Genomic DNA, 15,312 nt, shown 5'->3' with positions numbered 1-15,312 from the left:
CCATTTTGGGAACCAACAAAACTGTCTAGTAGGACTAAGCAGCAGTTTCTCTTTTAGGAACAAGCTGCTGATTCTTTGGTTTAGTATTAAGAGGGCTGCATGAACATTACACATGTCTGAGGAACAGAATCACACTCAACACAATTAAGATATTCATACTCAAACACTAAGACCCGGTAAGGACAGCAAATTCACATGTTTAATCTCATATCTTCTTTGAAAAATCTCAATAGTAGGATGTGAATACACTATTTAGGTTATCATTTTATCATATTTTTACATTTGGTTGGGTACACACAGATGATTTTACATAAATTAAATGTGATGAGATTCCACTGCACTAACTGGACGTTTCCTCATCTTTGAAATGGAGAGACTACACATGTATGATGAAGCACGAGATTAAGGAAACTAATGAAAGCTAGTGCACGAAAAATTACAAAACCCTTCCATTCCTCAGATTCATGATATTAAGGTTTGAGTCTATAAACTGAAAATATACTCTAGGGTACATTTAGAAAATCAAAGAAATTGTCTTGCACAGTTCTTCAGCAAGAATTCTTTGTAGTATCATTTAAATCTAAGTATCTTAACTTCAATGTCAGGGTTCCTGGTCAGTGACAGAGCACTCAGTACTACAGCAGTTTAATGTCTCAGTGCTTTTTCATTTTCAGTAAAACCCCTTATCTCTACCTCTAAAGAAACTAACTTGTATATTTTTACGAGCATTAAAAACATTTAGTGGACTGGGGATATAGCTCAGTGATAGAACACTTGTTTAGGATCAATATCTAGCATTGTAAAACAATTTTGAAAGTTCCTAATAAAAAATTATTCTCTGAAGTAGCAGAAACAATCTGAACAATTATGACCAAAATTGCTGACATTTTCTGAAACATTCTCCATGTAAATTATAAGAATATATGTAATTTTTAAAAGTGTGTTTTCTATATTACCTGGTTTAGAAATTAAGACTGTTTGTTCCTCAACTTGAGAAAAGTAAATTACTTTGAAGACTGTCTAGAGAAAGTTGGCCAAAACTGCTAATAAGAGTGAGGTAAGAAAACATAAAATACATGTGTGTTTGCCATAAACTTAAATATGAGCTAGTAGTCTCATTTATATAATGTACCAATGTCAATACTAAACCTAGTATATAAAGCCCTAGGAACTTTTATCAGTGACACTAGGTAGCCATGTTAGTGATTAAAGAGAAATACTTAGTCTGAATGCATAGAATAATCAAAACACATGACTGCTTTATTTTCATACAAATGACATACAATATCCAGTCAGCATTCACAACATAGTGAAGAAAAGAATAACCACATACAAGAGTAAATACTATACTTCAAGATTTCATAGAAGATAGAGTGAACAAGTGAGTACAAACAGCTTTAATACAGGACACGGGGTTTGTATAAAAGGAACTTTGTGACAATATGATACAAACAGTGTGTCTTTAGTGCAGGAAGAAAGAGGAAATACCTAGAGCATGAAACAAGTATTGCATCAATGGCAAAGTGTTATTAGGCTATCTGCTGGGGATTCTGAGATTCCAGGAATAGACAGAGAAAAATAGCTCCATAGGAAACTCAGACTGGATGTGAAAATGTACATTCACTGACTTCATAATACCTTCTTCCCTTATGTCTTTACTGCTATCAAGCTAAATCTCCATTTGGATTCCGATAGCTAGAATGATATTTTTGCGAGTTTCACAGAACCAAAAGGAAACACTAAAGAACTGATAAATACTCTACGCTTGTTAGAAGACAATTATTCACTATCCAGAGGCTGAATCCATTAAGTTCCAAAACAGATGATTCAATTCACTACATAATGTTAAAAATTTCAAAATTAATGAATATGCTTCTTACTTTCAAGGGGCTTGTCAAAGATAGCTACTGTGTGCTTACTATATGCAAGGCACTGTCCTAAGTGCTTTCATGTATTATTCATTTCATCTTCATTATACTATTATGATGTAGGTAGTAATTATCCTTCTTTTACGAATGAGAAAATATGTACTACTCAGAGAATATTTAACTCAGACACGTTAAATAACCTACTGAAAATTACAAAACTGTAGTAATCTTCATAGTCAGGCTTTGGATCACATCCTCTTAGCTATTAAGATATATATTTAGAAAAAGGAAAGAAAAAGCAGGCCAAGTACACAGCACTTGTGGATTTTCTAAAACTATTCTAAATTCAGTTATTTTTTCCTGTTGTCAGATTATTTGTCCAAATTTTGGCTGAGGAAAAATATTAGTCTTACATTCATACTCAATGAAAAAAAGACCACAGCATAATACCTGCAGCTCTGCCTTAGTAGTTATACATTATTGTAATAAAAATGATTTTAAGGAAATATGGAGTCCCATAACATTACTAAGAAAGCTGAAAATTGGTCTTTCTAGTGAATACAAGAACAAACTCCCTATAAAATCAGTAAGTATAAAAGTAAGTTCCAAAATATAATTATCTCCTTTCCTTGCTGTTATATAGTTTCAGATTAGTTAAAACTGTGCATAATTTAAGTACTTTCCCCACAATTTTCCTCATGAATTCTGCTTTCTATTTGATGATGTATTCTGTAACTCTACATTCACTGAATAGTTGCTGATTTAACACTACTACCAACAAAGTTTTCAACCTGTGAACAAATTAACTTCCTAAGGGGAGGGGGAGATTATGATTCACTCGTTTTTAGGCTCAACGCAGTCGGTTGTTTTCAAATACAGGAGTATTTTCAGGTTTAAACATGCAGTAAGTCCATCATGAAAAGTACTTGGAAAAGCAAGATCTCATAAAGAAAAATAAGCCACAAAAATCTGCTTACCTTGCTGAAAAATGAGTACATACTCAAAATGAATAATATCTCATTATTAAAGCATTTTGTTGGTATTCACAAGTTGAAAGTAGTTTGAACAAATAATAGAAAAAAATCTGTAGCATAAACACTACTTTCTGATCAAGGACAATGATTTTTGCCATCATCTCACACATTTGTCTCAATAACTGAGGACAGAACTACAAGAAAAAGAGGGCTGCTATGTCTCTGGATTCTCAGATTGGAACACATTTTCCTGAAAACGGTCTTAGCAGGGTGGGTTACCAAGGGAAATTATGGAACATATTTTCCTAGAAGTCTTTAACGAGTGAGGATGATGTTCAATGTCTATAAAGAGTACTGTGACAGGTTTGCTGGCTGCTATGATCCCAGTAACTGGTGTACCGTGATGACCTACTCTAAATGCCTGCCAGTCATCTCAACTGTTTCCAGTGCCAGGAAGCAGATGACCAAACCTGCACTAGGTGTAGTTTTTCCAAAATCACTGCTGGTTTCACAAAGGGGGAAAAAGATCCTTTCAGTCATTCGTTTCCAATAGTAGCTTTTGGCTGCCACAGAAGCTTTCAAATATGGGAAAATTCATAAGCAAGCGGACAAAAAGATTGTAGTTTCTGAAAATACAAAACACTGAGATAGACTGTCTTTCCCTCAGGGAGTGGCTTACTCACTACTTATCCTTCTCAGAAATCAGAAATAGACTAAATACGGGGAATCTCACAGAGACTGGGAATTGTAAAAAACCTTAGAAATTTTGCAGGTGAAGAATAAGCTCTGGAAGTTCAAGATCTAAGATGAGCTTATTAATAACTGGAGTCTAGGGGCTGGGGATTTAGCTCAGCGGTATAAGCGCCTGCCTTGCAAGCAGGCAGTCATGAGTTCGATCCCTGATACCGATAAAAACGAAAAAGACAAAAAAAAAAAAAAAAAAACTGGAGTCTACTTAGTAACTGGATGTAGAATCTGTACTTTGTCATCCTGATACAATGTTATTTTCACTGTAATACACAGCCTCTTAAATTTTCAATCTTTGTTTAAAATGTTTCCAAACATCAATAAAAATATGCACCCTAATAAACAATGTATAAATTTTCCCCCTTTTGTAGTGCTATGGATGGAACTCAGGGCCTGGCACATATCAGGCAAGGATTCTTTTTTTCAGATTGGGTAACACCAACTTATCCAGGCTGGCTTTGAATGTGTGATCCTCCTACTGCAGCCTCCTTAATAGCTGAGTTGTAGGCATATGCCACCACAACTTCCCAAAAAGTGATTCTTATATACTTCAAATTTATACTCAAGAATGATCAACTGCTGGGGATTTAGCTCAGTAGCGCAGCACCTGACAAGCAAGCAAGAGGTTCTGAATTCAATTCGGGATACCAAAAAAAAAAAAAAAAAAAAAAAACCTCCAAAAACCAAAAAAAAAAAAAACCAAACCAAAAAACCCCACAAAAACCAACCAGCCAACCAACAATCCCAAACAAACAGAAAGAAAGAAAAAGAAATGATCAACTAAGCCTGACGTGTAGTAATTTACCTATATTTCACTACTTTTTTGGGGGGGGGCAGTAATACTTTTAAAAGTGTATTGCTATACTAATAGAAATATAAGAAAATATTTTTAATTTTCAAATATGATTCTATTCTTTGGGTCTACAAAATAAATATTTAAAATCTAATATGTATAGTATAAACATTCTAAACACATAGATTGTTTTTTTTTTTTGTTTTTTTTTTTTCCTTTTCTGGTACTGGGAACTTAACACAAGGGTGTGCAAACACTGAACTACATCTCTAGACCCTTTTATATTTTGAGACAAGGTCTTGCTAAGTCGCTCAGGCTAGCCTCAAACTTACAATCTTCTGCTTCAGCCTCTTAGCAGCTAGGATTACAAGAGTGTGCTACCACACTCTCCCAGATTGATTCCATTACATTTATTTCAAATGGCAATGCTGGCCATGACAGAAAGACTTTGTTACAACTGCAATACAAGATGGACGTTACTAAAATTTAACCATTTATAAATAAGCGTGACTTAGACAAAATGCCACACTAACTACCAACATGAATAGTTAATTGTCAGGCCAAATATAAAAGATATTATTCTTTTATTAGATATAAATTTAAAATAACTACTATATATACCTTTTATTTAATAATTTTATGTAATAGTTTGGGGATCATTTATATTATCTCAATTATATGAATTACTCAGCAAGCAAAACATTACAATTCCTATTCTATCAAGGTATAAAAACAGACAAAATATGATAATAATCTGCTTCCTTGTGCACATGCAAAGTAGCAGGCTGGGACTGGAATTCAGTCTCTCAGGCACCTAGTCCAGAGCTCTCTAACACATAAAAACAGCTTTCCTTTAAGAAACACAAAATCTGGGGAAAATGATAGCACTAAGCCATCATTTTTATTACAAACTTACAAACTCTTCCTTGGAGTATTTTATCTCCCAACACTCTAAACTACCTAAGTGGGGAGGGCGAGATCATCTAAAAATTCCTTAACTAGCATCCAATGACTCATGTAATAAAGAATTTTAAAAAAATATTTATTTGTACATGTTTGCAGCACATAATGTTTACATTCCTTGTGGGGAGTTGCTACATGCAAATAACGTATTTTAGTACTTTCCTGTCCCCCACCCATGCCTGCCTCCCTGCTCCTTCTCTTGGCCCCTTGCCCATTTGCAAAAACTCTTTCATTTTTTTCACCCCTTTCTATTCCCTTCTCTTTTCCTTCCCTCCATCTCTTGTTCTCCCTCCATCTGAAAGAGCTCTCCCTACTTCCTACTATTATTTTACTCTTTATTTATATATTGGGTTTCTCACATAAAAGAAATCATGTGCTATATTTAAGCCTGTGTCTGATTTATTTCACTTAATATTATGGTCTCAAAGTGCATCCATTAACCTATGAATGACTCAAGTTTATCCTTTATGGTACAATGTTACTCGACTATGTATAAATACCACGTTTTCTTTATTTATCTGTTGATGTGCATATAGGCTGCTTCTAAAATTTAACTATTATTAACTGTGCTGCTATAAACATGGGTATGCATATGCCACTATAATATGATGTCTTTAACTCCTTTGGGAAGATACCTAGAAGGCTGGGTCAAATGGAATTCCTAGTTTTATTTTTATTAGGAATCTCCATACTGATTTTTATGGTAGTTATATTAGCTTGCATTCCCAGTAACAATGTAGAAGGTTTCCTTTCCCCCACAGCCTCTATCACCATTTGTTATTATTTGATTTTTTTTTTTTTTTTTGAGAATGGTCATTCTTTCTGGTATAAGATGAAAATCTAAGTGTTGTTTTAACTTTTAAGTATTTTCATGGTCAGAGATGCTGACCATTTTCTCATTTATTTATTGGCCATTGTACTTCTTGTGAGAAGTGTCTATTGATCTGTTGCCCATTTTTTGAGTGGGTCTTTTATTTTGGAGGTGTCTAATTCTCTTGAGTTTATATTTATTCTAGATGTTAGTCCTATCCAAGGAATAACTGGCAAAAACTTTTCCCATTCTGTAGGCTGTCTCTTACTCTTTTGTGATAAAGGATCAAATGTAAGATATATAGCCACAAAACATTATCAGTACACTTAAAATCAAGTGGTCTTTGTGAATGATGGAAATCTAGCCTTAAGTTGAATCAAATTTCACTGCATGTAGCCTCCTTTTTCTGTTTTACATCCTAATACTTGTTTCTCCCATCAATGGTTTTTAATTTTTATTTCAGTATCTTTTCCCAAAAAGGTCAGTTATTTAATTCACTTTTCATGTAAACTTAAGGAGAAATATAGGCAAGCAATTTTAATTGATAGAGAAGACTGATAAAACACTTCAGCAGAGCAATATATCACGTGTCAGGTTACTCTCAATACTACTAAATAAACAAAATCACTACGTAAAACTAAGGAATATAGCATTCAAATACAGAAAAATATCAGCCTTAGTGTGGATTGATACTAATCTGGTGCCGGGCTTACATCTGTGCCTATCTTTGGAACTGGCTCTTACCCGAAGACCAATTTTTCCTATATTTCTTTTGTCACCTAGAATTTTCTCTAATAATCTCTAAATTTTAAGGTCTGCTAAACAGAAATTTTAGCAATATCTTTGAGTTTTCTTTTATAACAATTCTTAATTTTAATGTGTTCCATTCTTTTAAATGCTTGTCTGATTTTACTCATTCTTGGCAATGGTATAAGGTCATCAGTTTAAACTGTCCTCTCCCCCACATGAAAATATATATATTACTAAAAACTAGCTTTTGTTGTATTGTCAGGATAAAATTTTAGTCATGATTATTTCCCAAACAAGTTGACCAACACCTGGGTGTCTGGTTGTAGAACTAGGTTCATAGAAAATGAAACCAAAAGCCACAATACTTTTTGGTTCCTATACCTGCAGTGCTAGCAATCAGCAAAGTGAAAAACAGAACTTATTACAAAGTGTGTCCTTTTATCTCAGATAAAAGTTTACTCCTGAGATCAAACACCTCCTAAAAGGAAAGGAACACTTGTTAAGTATGAGATCTAGTTCAAGAACTCTCTTGGAGCTACATCATCTCATTTAATTGAACAGCAACTTTATTGAGTAATAATTATCCTCCTTATACAGATTAGGAAATCTATTCTCAGTAATCCTGCTAGTAGGTATGAACCAGGTTTTGAACCAAGACACATTAGAGTCAAAGCGAATATTGTTAGTACTTACAGAATTTGAAGGACAGATCGCTAAGCAACATACAGAACAGTGATAGTGAACCTTTCAATGATAGCAACAGCCCACGGTGGCATTCGTGCCTTAGGTTTGCCACCAATAACACAGAACAACCAGTATAATCCCTTTATACTACACAGGAAGATGCAGCTCAAAGTGACTGAGGCTTGCCCAAAGACAATGCTTGTGGCAAAAAAATGGGGATCTTCTTCAGGTTTTCTGATTTCTGGTGGAATAAGAGATCTAATGATGATTCTGTTCAGTATTATGAGTGTTTGTGTGTATCTGTGTATTTGTGTGTGTATGCGTGTGCCCACACACCAAGGGTTGAATGTCTCTCTTGATATAGTTTATAACATCTCAAATGTCTCCAAATGAAATCTGTATCTGTGGCCATATAAGGATGCACATTTTTAGGGACCAAACACGTTAAATTATTAAAATTACTGGTCAAGAATAGGAACTTGATTGGTACTTATGAATTACTAAATGCTGATAAGTCTCTCTCCAAAATATTTATTTATTCAGTCAAGCCTATAATGTACTGGCTGGCTGGCATTGAAAATTCAACTTATATAAGACAGAAGGAGTCCATTTACATCCTGCTGGAAGACACAAATAGGCAATTACAACGCAGTGGGGTCAATGCTATAATAAATAGTAGAAGTACAAGATGCCATGGGACCAGGAAGCAGAGACACCCAGCCCAGACTGGTCTTTTCAAAGGAGGGAAGGAGAAAGATGAGTAGGAGTCAGTTAAGGAAGAGTATTAAGTGCACATATGTTTCAGGAAGTACAAACAGCATTTGCTCGTGAGAGCATGCAAAGACCAGGGAAGTTTCAAGAGTAGAGGGGGGAAAAAAACGAAACTACACAGAAAAGCAAAGACAAAATCATTTAGGTCCCTGAAATTAAGAATTTTATAATCTTGTCGATCAGAATTACCTAAACTTTAAAACAAAGCACTAATGTGTGGGGCTCCAGCTCAGACCAATTAAATCAGAATCTCTGAGGATAAGACTGGTATTAGTATTTTTAAGCTCCCTCAATGACTCTAACACATACCCAGAATTAAAAACCTCTGTGTAAACTGTAAGGGACATTTTATATATATATATATATATATATATATATATATATATATTACTACAGATATGGGAAAAGGTGATTGAAAGAAATTGTATCTCTCTGAGCCTAGTTTCTGCAGTCAGACTAAAAATGAGCTGGAGCAGATTAGAGTAAGATAGCGTGAAAGGAGTCTGAAAATGTTGGTTTTGTTGATGAGTATCACCTGCCACATGTCTGGCCTCAGATAATATCATTTCCTAGAGACAGTGCTCTGTTTACAGGATTGTTATATAGCTCAAGAGTAATAACACTTAAAAAAGAAACTATGTGATTACTAATAAACATGATATTCTAACTTATGTTTCTAAAGTTGAAAATTTTTAAAATCATAAATATTTTCACTGGAGATGAAATTTTTTGTGAAGCTTAAGAAACACATTTCATTTTAAAAATCATTCTCACTTTGGAATTTAACACACAGAAAAATCAAATAGAGAAGTGATTCTTTTACTGTTACTCTAGCTGCTGAAGACATCAAATGGGATTAAATTTGTTCACTTCAAGTAAATAGATCACAACTTCTATGACAATCACAACTCTTTTTAAAAAGATCTTTATTCAGTAAAGGGCTAACAGGAATTAAACTACACACCAAGTAATCTTCTTGGAAAAAAATGTCACTGTGATCTACTTTTAAAAAGTATTTTATTGTTTTTTGAGGGAATACTGACTTGGGAAGGAGAGGATCTTATCCTAAGAGGAAGGATGCTCTGCCTCTGAGACTGTCTAATGCATATAGTCACGCAGAGCTATGGCTCTTTTATCCCATCTCTTGAACATACAGGGAACCCCATGACAATAAACTCTTTCATGTGGTCACTTTCAGTTTAAGTAGCTATCTGTACGTAATGTCTCCTGTTAAGCACTATATACAATTTAATTTTTTAAAAAATTTTGGATAAATAAAATCACAGTGCTGTATTTACATGTGGTTTATTTTTAATTCCTTAATTTCAACTGACAGGAATATATTTCAAACTGTATACTTAGTGATAAAATGTTGGTATTTGTTACTTTCTTAATTCCCTCAGGATGCTGTTGCCATTCTGAAGTTTTACCATTTCTTTCAACCACCTATTTTGCGATTTAATAGGAAAGGACTTGTTTCAAAAAAATGCCCAAAACTTTTGAAAAAGTTATGGATAAAAATTTTATCTGTCATCCAAAAACACAGTCCCAAAGGATAGGATGGAAAACTTTAAAAAACCTCTCCCCAACTTTCCCACTCCTCATAGGGCTCTCTAGATAATTGACACTGCAGAAGTTAATCTGATAATTAAAATTTTCCACAACATGTGATGTTCAGATGAAAATCTAGCCAGAATTCAATGCTGTCAACCAGAATTCAGTGCTTCAGAAAAAAAAATCGTAAAACCTGAATACACAGAGAAACTAACAAATTCTTAAGAATGCAGTTGCTTTGATAGCCTATTAATAAAAACATTGGACATTCTGATTTAACCAAACTAATTTAGCAACCCGGTATCTTAAGTATTTCCCAGGACTTTCCTTACGACACCAATCAGGCACATAAATTCTGTGCAGTGCAATGTAAACAAATAACCAAGAGACTCGTTTCTTAGCAGGAAAACATTCGACCAACATTGCCTAACGTGGTTCAAAAGTTGTAGTAGAAATCACCAGCCTTGAGTTATCAGAAATTTATCTAACCAAGTTTTCCAGGTGTTCTTCCCAGCCTTACAAACTACGGTCCAAAACATCACCCCATTAACCCACACTCTGCAAGTTCACTAAAGCGCAGTGGTGGAATGAGGAAGCTTCACCAAGAAGAAATCACAACTCTAATTCATTAAAAAATACGCAGACTGTTCTACAAAGCCCTCTTTTGTTGTGCTTTCTCATTCTTTACACAGCTACGTGAACAACTCCCCAATTATTGACATCTAGGAAAATAGCTTTCGATTCCCAAGTCTAGTAACAGGGTTGGCCACCATCACCACTACTTCTTCAGCATCCTAAAATAAATCCCCTCAAGCCGCGGTCAAAACACACTAGCTGAAACGTCTGGTGTTTACACAGCCCAAACCTGGGCGCTACCCTATTTTCCTGAGCCACTTTGGAGCTGTGAAACAGGCATCACATAATAGACTTAAAGACAAGTCACATGAGACAATGTCTCAAGTCTATGAACGAAAAAATCCAAACGTTTGATTGTCTCGTTAAGAGGAAAAAACAACCTGAGAGGAAGGGTGGGAGGGGAGCTGCGGGATGCGGGAGCGATTTTCCTTGCAAACCCCTGCCGGGCGATTTAAACCCAGTGCGAGGAGGCGAACGCAGGGCCGCAGGACTGGCGGGGCCGGAGTCCTCGGGCGTGACAGCCCCTCGGGAACACTCGCGGTTCCCCTCGCGGTGGGCTCCAGGCAGCCCGGCCACCCGCGGGCAGGGTGTGCTTGAGGGTTCCCGGCCGGGTTGGCGGCCCTGGGTGCACTTCCTCAGCCTCCAGCAGCCCCGTCCCCAAAAGCGACAGAGGAAGGAAACCTGGAACCCGGGAGAAAGGACAGGGAGCGGCAGCCTTCGCCTCGGCAGCGGGGAGAGGCCAGAAGCTGGCGACGGCCGGCGAACTCCGCCGCGGGCCGACAGCCCCCGCCCAGTACCGCGGGCGCGTCCCGGAGTCCCCGGCACCTACCCGTCCCCTTCCCTTGCCCGACCCAGTCCCCCTTCCCGACCCCACCGCGCCCGCGCCGGCGCCGGCCGGTCCGCGCTGTACTCACGCTCGGGGCTCCTCCAGGCTCCGCGGCTCCAACCGCATCGGGTCCCAGCCCCGCGGGCGGCGGCAGCGGCGCCGCCGAGGGAGAGGAGAGCGGGCGGCACGGCTCCCGCCTCCCGGCCCCTCTCCCCCGCCGCTCCGGAGCTGCCCGGCCGGGCCTGAGCCCTGCCTCGCCGGCGGCCCCAGCCCCAGCCCCAGCGGCCGCAGCAGCAGCCCGAGACCTCGGCGGCGGCACCGGAACTGCCGCTTTCTCCTTCTTGCTAGCCCCCGACGCACGCCCCCGCCTCGTCTCCTTTCTCTGTCGCCCTTGTTTTTTTTTTTTTTTTTTTTTTTTTTTTTCTTTTGTTTCCAGAATAAACTTTATTGGTCTCTTTTTCCGCTCACATCGTGTAAACAAACAACGAACTCTTCCCCACCCCCTCGACTCCCCCCTCCTCTGGCAGAGGAGGGTAAAAACCGAGGAGGAGCCGAGCCTCAAATGCCCCGGAAGCAGAGGTGCAAAGGAGCGGAAGTGAAATTGAGGAGAGAAGGAGGGAGAAGTGGGCACGTCGGGCAACAGTCTGTCACTGCGCCTGCGCCCTGCTTTTCCGCCCGGAGTAGGATGCTGTTGCGATTGGTTTTCTGGGGTGTGTCTGCTTAATGTTCAGTCTTTCGCAGTAGTTAGGCTGTTGTGTCATCCTAGGACAGCATAGGTGTCGTATGTTTGTTTCTACGGACGGCAGGCTCGGAAGGGTTGAGATACTGAATGCAATGTTGGAAGCAAGCGATGAGTGTATATACTTTTACTCCCATAGAGGAAAAAACGAGATTAGTTAGGAGCATAGCGAAGGGGACGCGGTGGCTGTCCGCCTGTCAATGGCTAACCAAAAATGGCTATGGATTCTTGGAAGAAGACCTTTTGCAAAGCGTGGCTGCGTGTCCTTGTGCCAACACTGGATTAAGGTGTAACTCATCTGGAAGGTTGAACGCAGCGCACAGCCTACCCCCGCAATCCTTTGACTGATGGGGGAAACCTTTTGCTATACCCCACCCCTCTTTTCCTGTTTTAAATCAGTGCGTAGAGAATTCACTTCTGACTATTCAGAATACGTAGGGTATTTTCGATGTAAAACCAAGAGAGACTGCAGAAAAGGTGTGTTGGTTACTGATTAATTTGAAAGTGGTGTCTTGATGGTGCGTATTATAGAAGTCTTTTTTTTTCCCCCATGAGAGTACATTAATGGGATCTGTTGACTTTTGAGGTTACTACTGATAAAAAGCCCAGTAAAGTGCGATTTTCTCCCCCTAGTGGTCTTTTATTGTATTGAGAAACCAGAAGAGCAGAGATGGGAGTCTGGGATACTAAGTCCTCCAAAGATGGTTCCCCCTTTTAATTTTTTAGTAGAGAATTTGTAGGCGACCCACCCAAGAGACGTTATAGTCCAGTTTATGTCCAGACGAATGCCAGTGTTCTCGACTACCACGCGTCCCTAGCCTAATCTTAAATGAGATACATTCCTCCCTGTGGTCATAGTTCACTTGACTGCATTTCCTGTGTCTTCTTTCTTTTCCTCCTTTAGCACTGGTTTTCGTCTCACATTTCAGCAATCTATATTTCTAAATACTTTTCTTGAATTAGTGTTTTTCAGCAGTGTCAGAACACTGTGTTATTCCAGAGCAGGGAATTAAAAACAACATTGAATTTTTGGTCAAAGTAAACCTTAAGACCTTAAGGGAATATTTTTCAAATCATGTTTTCAAGCACAGTGTTCTGTGAGATGTTAATAGCTCTTGGTGGGCGAAATTTGTACTAGTAATGTTCCCTTCTAAAATTTACTTATTTATTTATTGAGATGGGGTCTCGCTATGTAGTTCAGGCTGGCCTTGAGCTCACTTTGTAGCCCAGGCTGGTCTTGAACTTGAAACAATCCTCCCACCTTGGCCTCCCCAGTGCTGGGATTACAGGCGTGAGCCACCCCACCCGGCGCTAAAATTTTTTAATGAGTAAAAATATGTTATTACATGATTATATGCCAATTACATGATTATGTGATTTTTGTTGTGAAATGTCATAGCAGATAGTGCCATTATCTAGTGCTTAAATGATTCACAGTATTCATTGGTGCAGGAGTAGCATTTATTCATAGTTGAGGTCCTTGATTAATTTGGTGGTCTGATGTATCTTGTTTTCAAAGCCATTTGAATTACACATATTTTATGCTTACTATATTTTTCTAATATATACATATGTATATATATATATATATATATATATATATATATATTATAGTTTAAACCTAACTGTCCCCCCAGTCTCATGTGTTCAGATGTGAGTCTTTTGAAAGGTGACTGAATCTTGGAGTGCTATGCTCCTCACTCTGATGAGTTCACATCTCAGCGTACGGGTAGACTGTACTCCAACCAGGTGGGACCTGTTTGGAGATGGGTCACTGGGGGTGTGACTTGAAAAGTCTCCCTCACCCTCTCTCCCTCTCTCCTAACTTCCCCTCTCTCCCTAACTCTCCCATCCCTACCTGCCATAGGTTCAATAGCTTTCCCCCAGTTACACCCCTCTGCCATGCCATTTTTGCCTTAGAGCCAATCAATCATGAACTCAATTCTCTGAAACTTAAGCCAAAATAAACCCCACTGTGTCTAAGTTGCAGATATGGGGTATTTTGTCTCAGTGACTAGTAAGTGGCTAATACAGTATACATACATGTACATGATTTGCAGTGCGAGAGACTGAACCTAAGCGTTGTGCATGCTAAGCAGCTGTTTTCCCATGGAGCTGTATCCCCAGCTCCTGTTGACAATTTTATTCAATATTTAAAGTATGTTAAACATCTGTGAGACAAAAGTCCTCACTCAAGGACTGATATATGAAAGAAAAATAATTTAAAACGAAAGAATAGTTATGCCTGCTTTTATCCTGGTCCCTTTTATGAAGAGTATTGTTTTGCATTCTTAGACTTTCAGTCTATGAATTTCTCTTTTTCCCAATCAATTTTATTTGAAGGAGGAGAAGAAGAAGAGGAGGAGGAAGAGGAGGAGGAGGAAGAGGAAGAAGAAGGACGAAAAAAAGAAGAAGCACAACAAAATTTCAAAATACATCAGTCAGCAGGCAACAATGGTACATACATTGTGCATTGACATCCCCAAATCATTCACCCAGAGCACATGATATCTAAATTCAGTTGTTCAAACAGTAGCAAAAAATCTTTCTCTTTAGTGAACTCAGAGAAGTAACTATCTTAACTATTTTTTATATACATATACATATACATATACTTGTTTTTTTCTTTCAGCTTCTCACATTAATGAGACAACACGATGTTTACACATGTGTGTCTTTTTCACTAATGAGTATGGTCTCAAGTTGCATCCATTTACCCATAAGTCTCCAGTTTACCCTTCTTTATGGCTGAGTGGTGTTCTACTGTATAAAAATACCACATCTTTTTTTTAATCTATTCCTCCCTCAGTCAGTGGGCATTTAGGTTGTTTCTAAGATCTGGCTATAAATTATGCTTCTATTAAACATGGGTGCACATGCATCACTGTGGTATGATTTTAAAAAATTCTTTTGTGAAGATATACAGAAGGGGAATAGTTGGGTTGAATGGTATCTCTAACCCTAGTTTTTTGAGGAATCTCCATACTGATTTCCAGTTGGGTTGGTGGCCACGAACTCCCACAGTTCCTCCTTGTCTTGGACGCATCTTATTTCTCCATTAATTTTGAAAGAGAGTTTTGATGGGTATATGAGTCTTGGTTGCATATTATTTTCTTTCAGGACTTGCTTTTTTAGAATCCTGAGTTTTCAATGTAGAGGTCTTTTATATCCTTTGTTAGATTGATTCCTAGGTGTT

At 38.1% G+C, this 15,312-nt stretch overlaps 2 protein-coding genes across 5 annotated transcripts in view; one reads left to right on the top strand and one right to left on the bottom strand.

Moving 5' to 3' along the window:
* The window catches only part of Pik3ca (phosphatidylinositol-4,5-bisphosphate 3-kinase catalytic subunit alpha), a 67,472-nt gene extending 55,867 nt beyond the window's left edge, over window positions 1-11,605 (bottom strand). For 3 of the 4 annotated variants that reach the window (XM_063227199.1, XM_063227201.1, XM_063227202.1), the window contains exon 1: window positions 11,466-11,604. The gene's annotated coding sequence lies outside the window, so the exon portion shown is untranslated. Of the gene's footprint in view, window positions 1-11,465 lie in introns of all 4 variants that reach the window. The other variant, XM_063227200.1, reaches the window with a different exon arrangement.
* Window positions 3,059-14,890, top strand: LOC134471090 (serine/arginine repetitive matrix protein 1-like). The gene is made up of 3 exons (XM_063229003.1): window positions 3,059-3,112; window positions 11,073-12,087; window positions 14,460-14,890. The coding sequence occupies exons 1-3, from the start codon at window positions 3,059-3,061 to the stop codon at window positions 14,591-14,593; spliced, it is 1,203 nt and encodes a 400-aa protein (XP_063085073.1). The 3' UTR covers window positions 14,594-14,890.
* The last annotated feature ends 422 nt before the right edge of the window (window positions 14,891-15,312 follow it).

The sequence above is a fragment of the Cavia porcellus genome, unplaced genomic scaffold, assembly GCF_034190915.1.
Source record: "Cavia porcellus strain 051 isolate PalLab524CR breed Dunkin Hartley unplaced genomic scaffold, mCavPor4.1 scaffold_17, whole genome shotgun sequence".
NCBI lineage: Eukaryota > Metazoa > Chordata > Mammalia > Rodentia > Caviidae > Cavia > Cavia porcellus.
The sequence above is the reverse complement of the archived record's forward strand: the minus strand, read 5'-3'. Positions and strand labels throughout refer to the sequence as shown.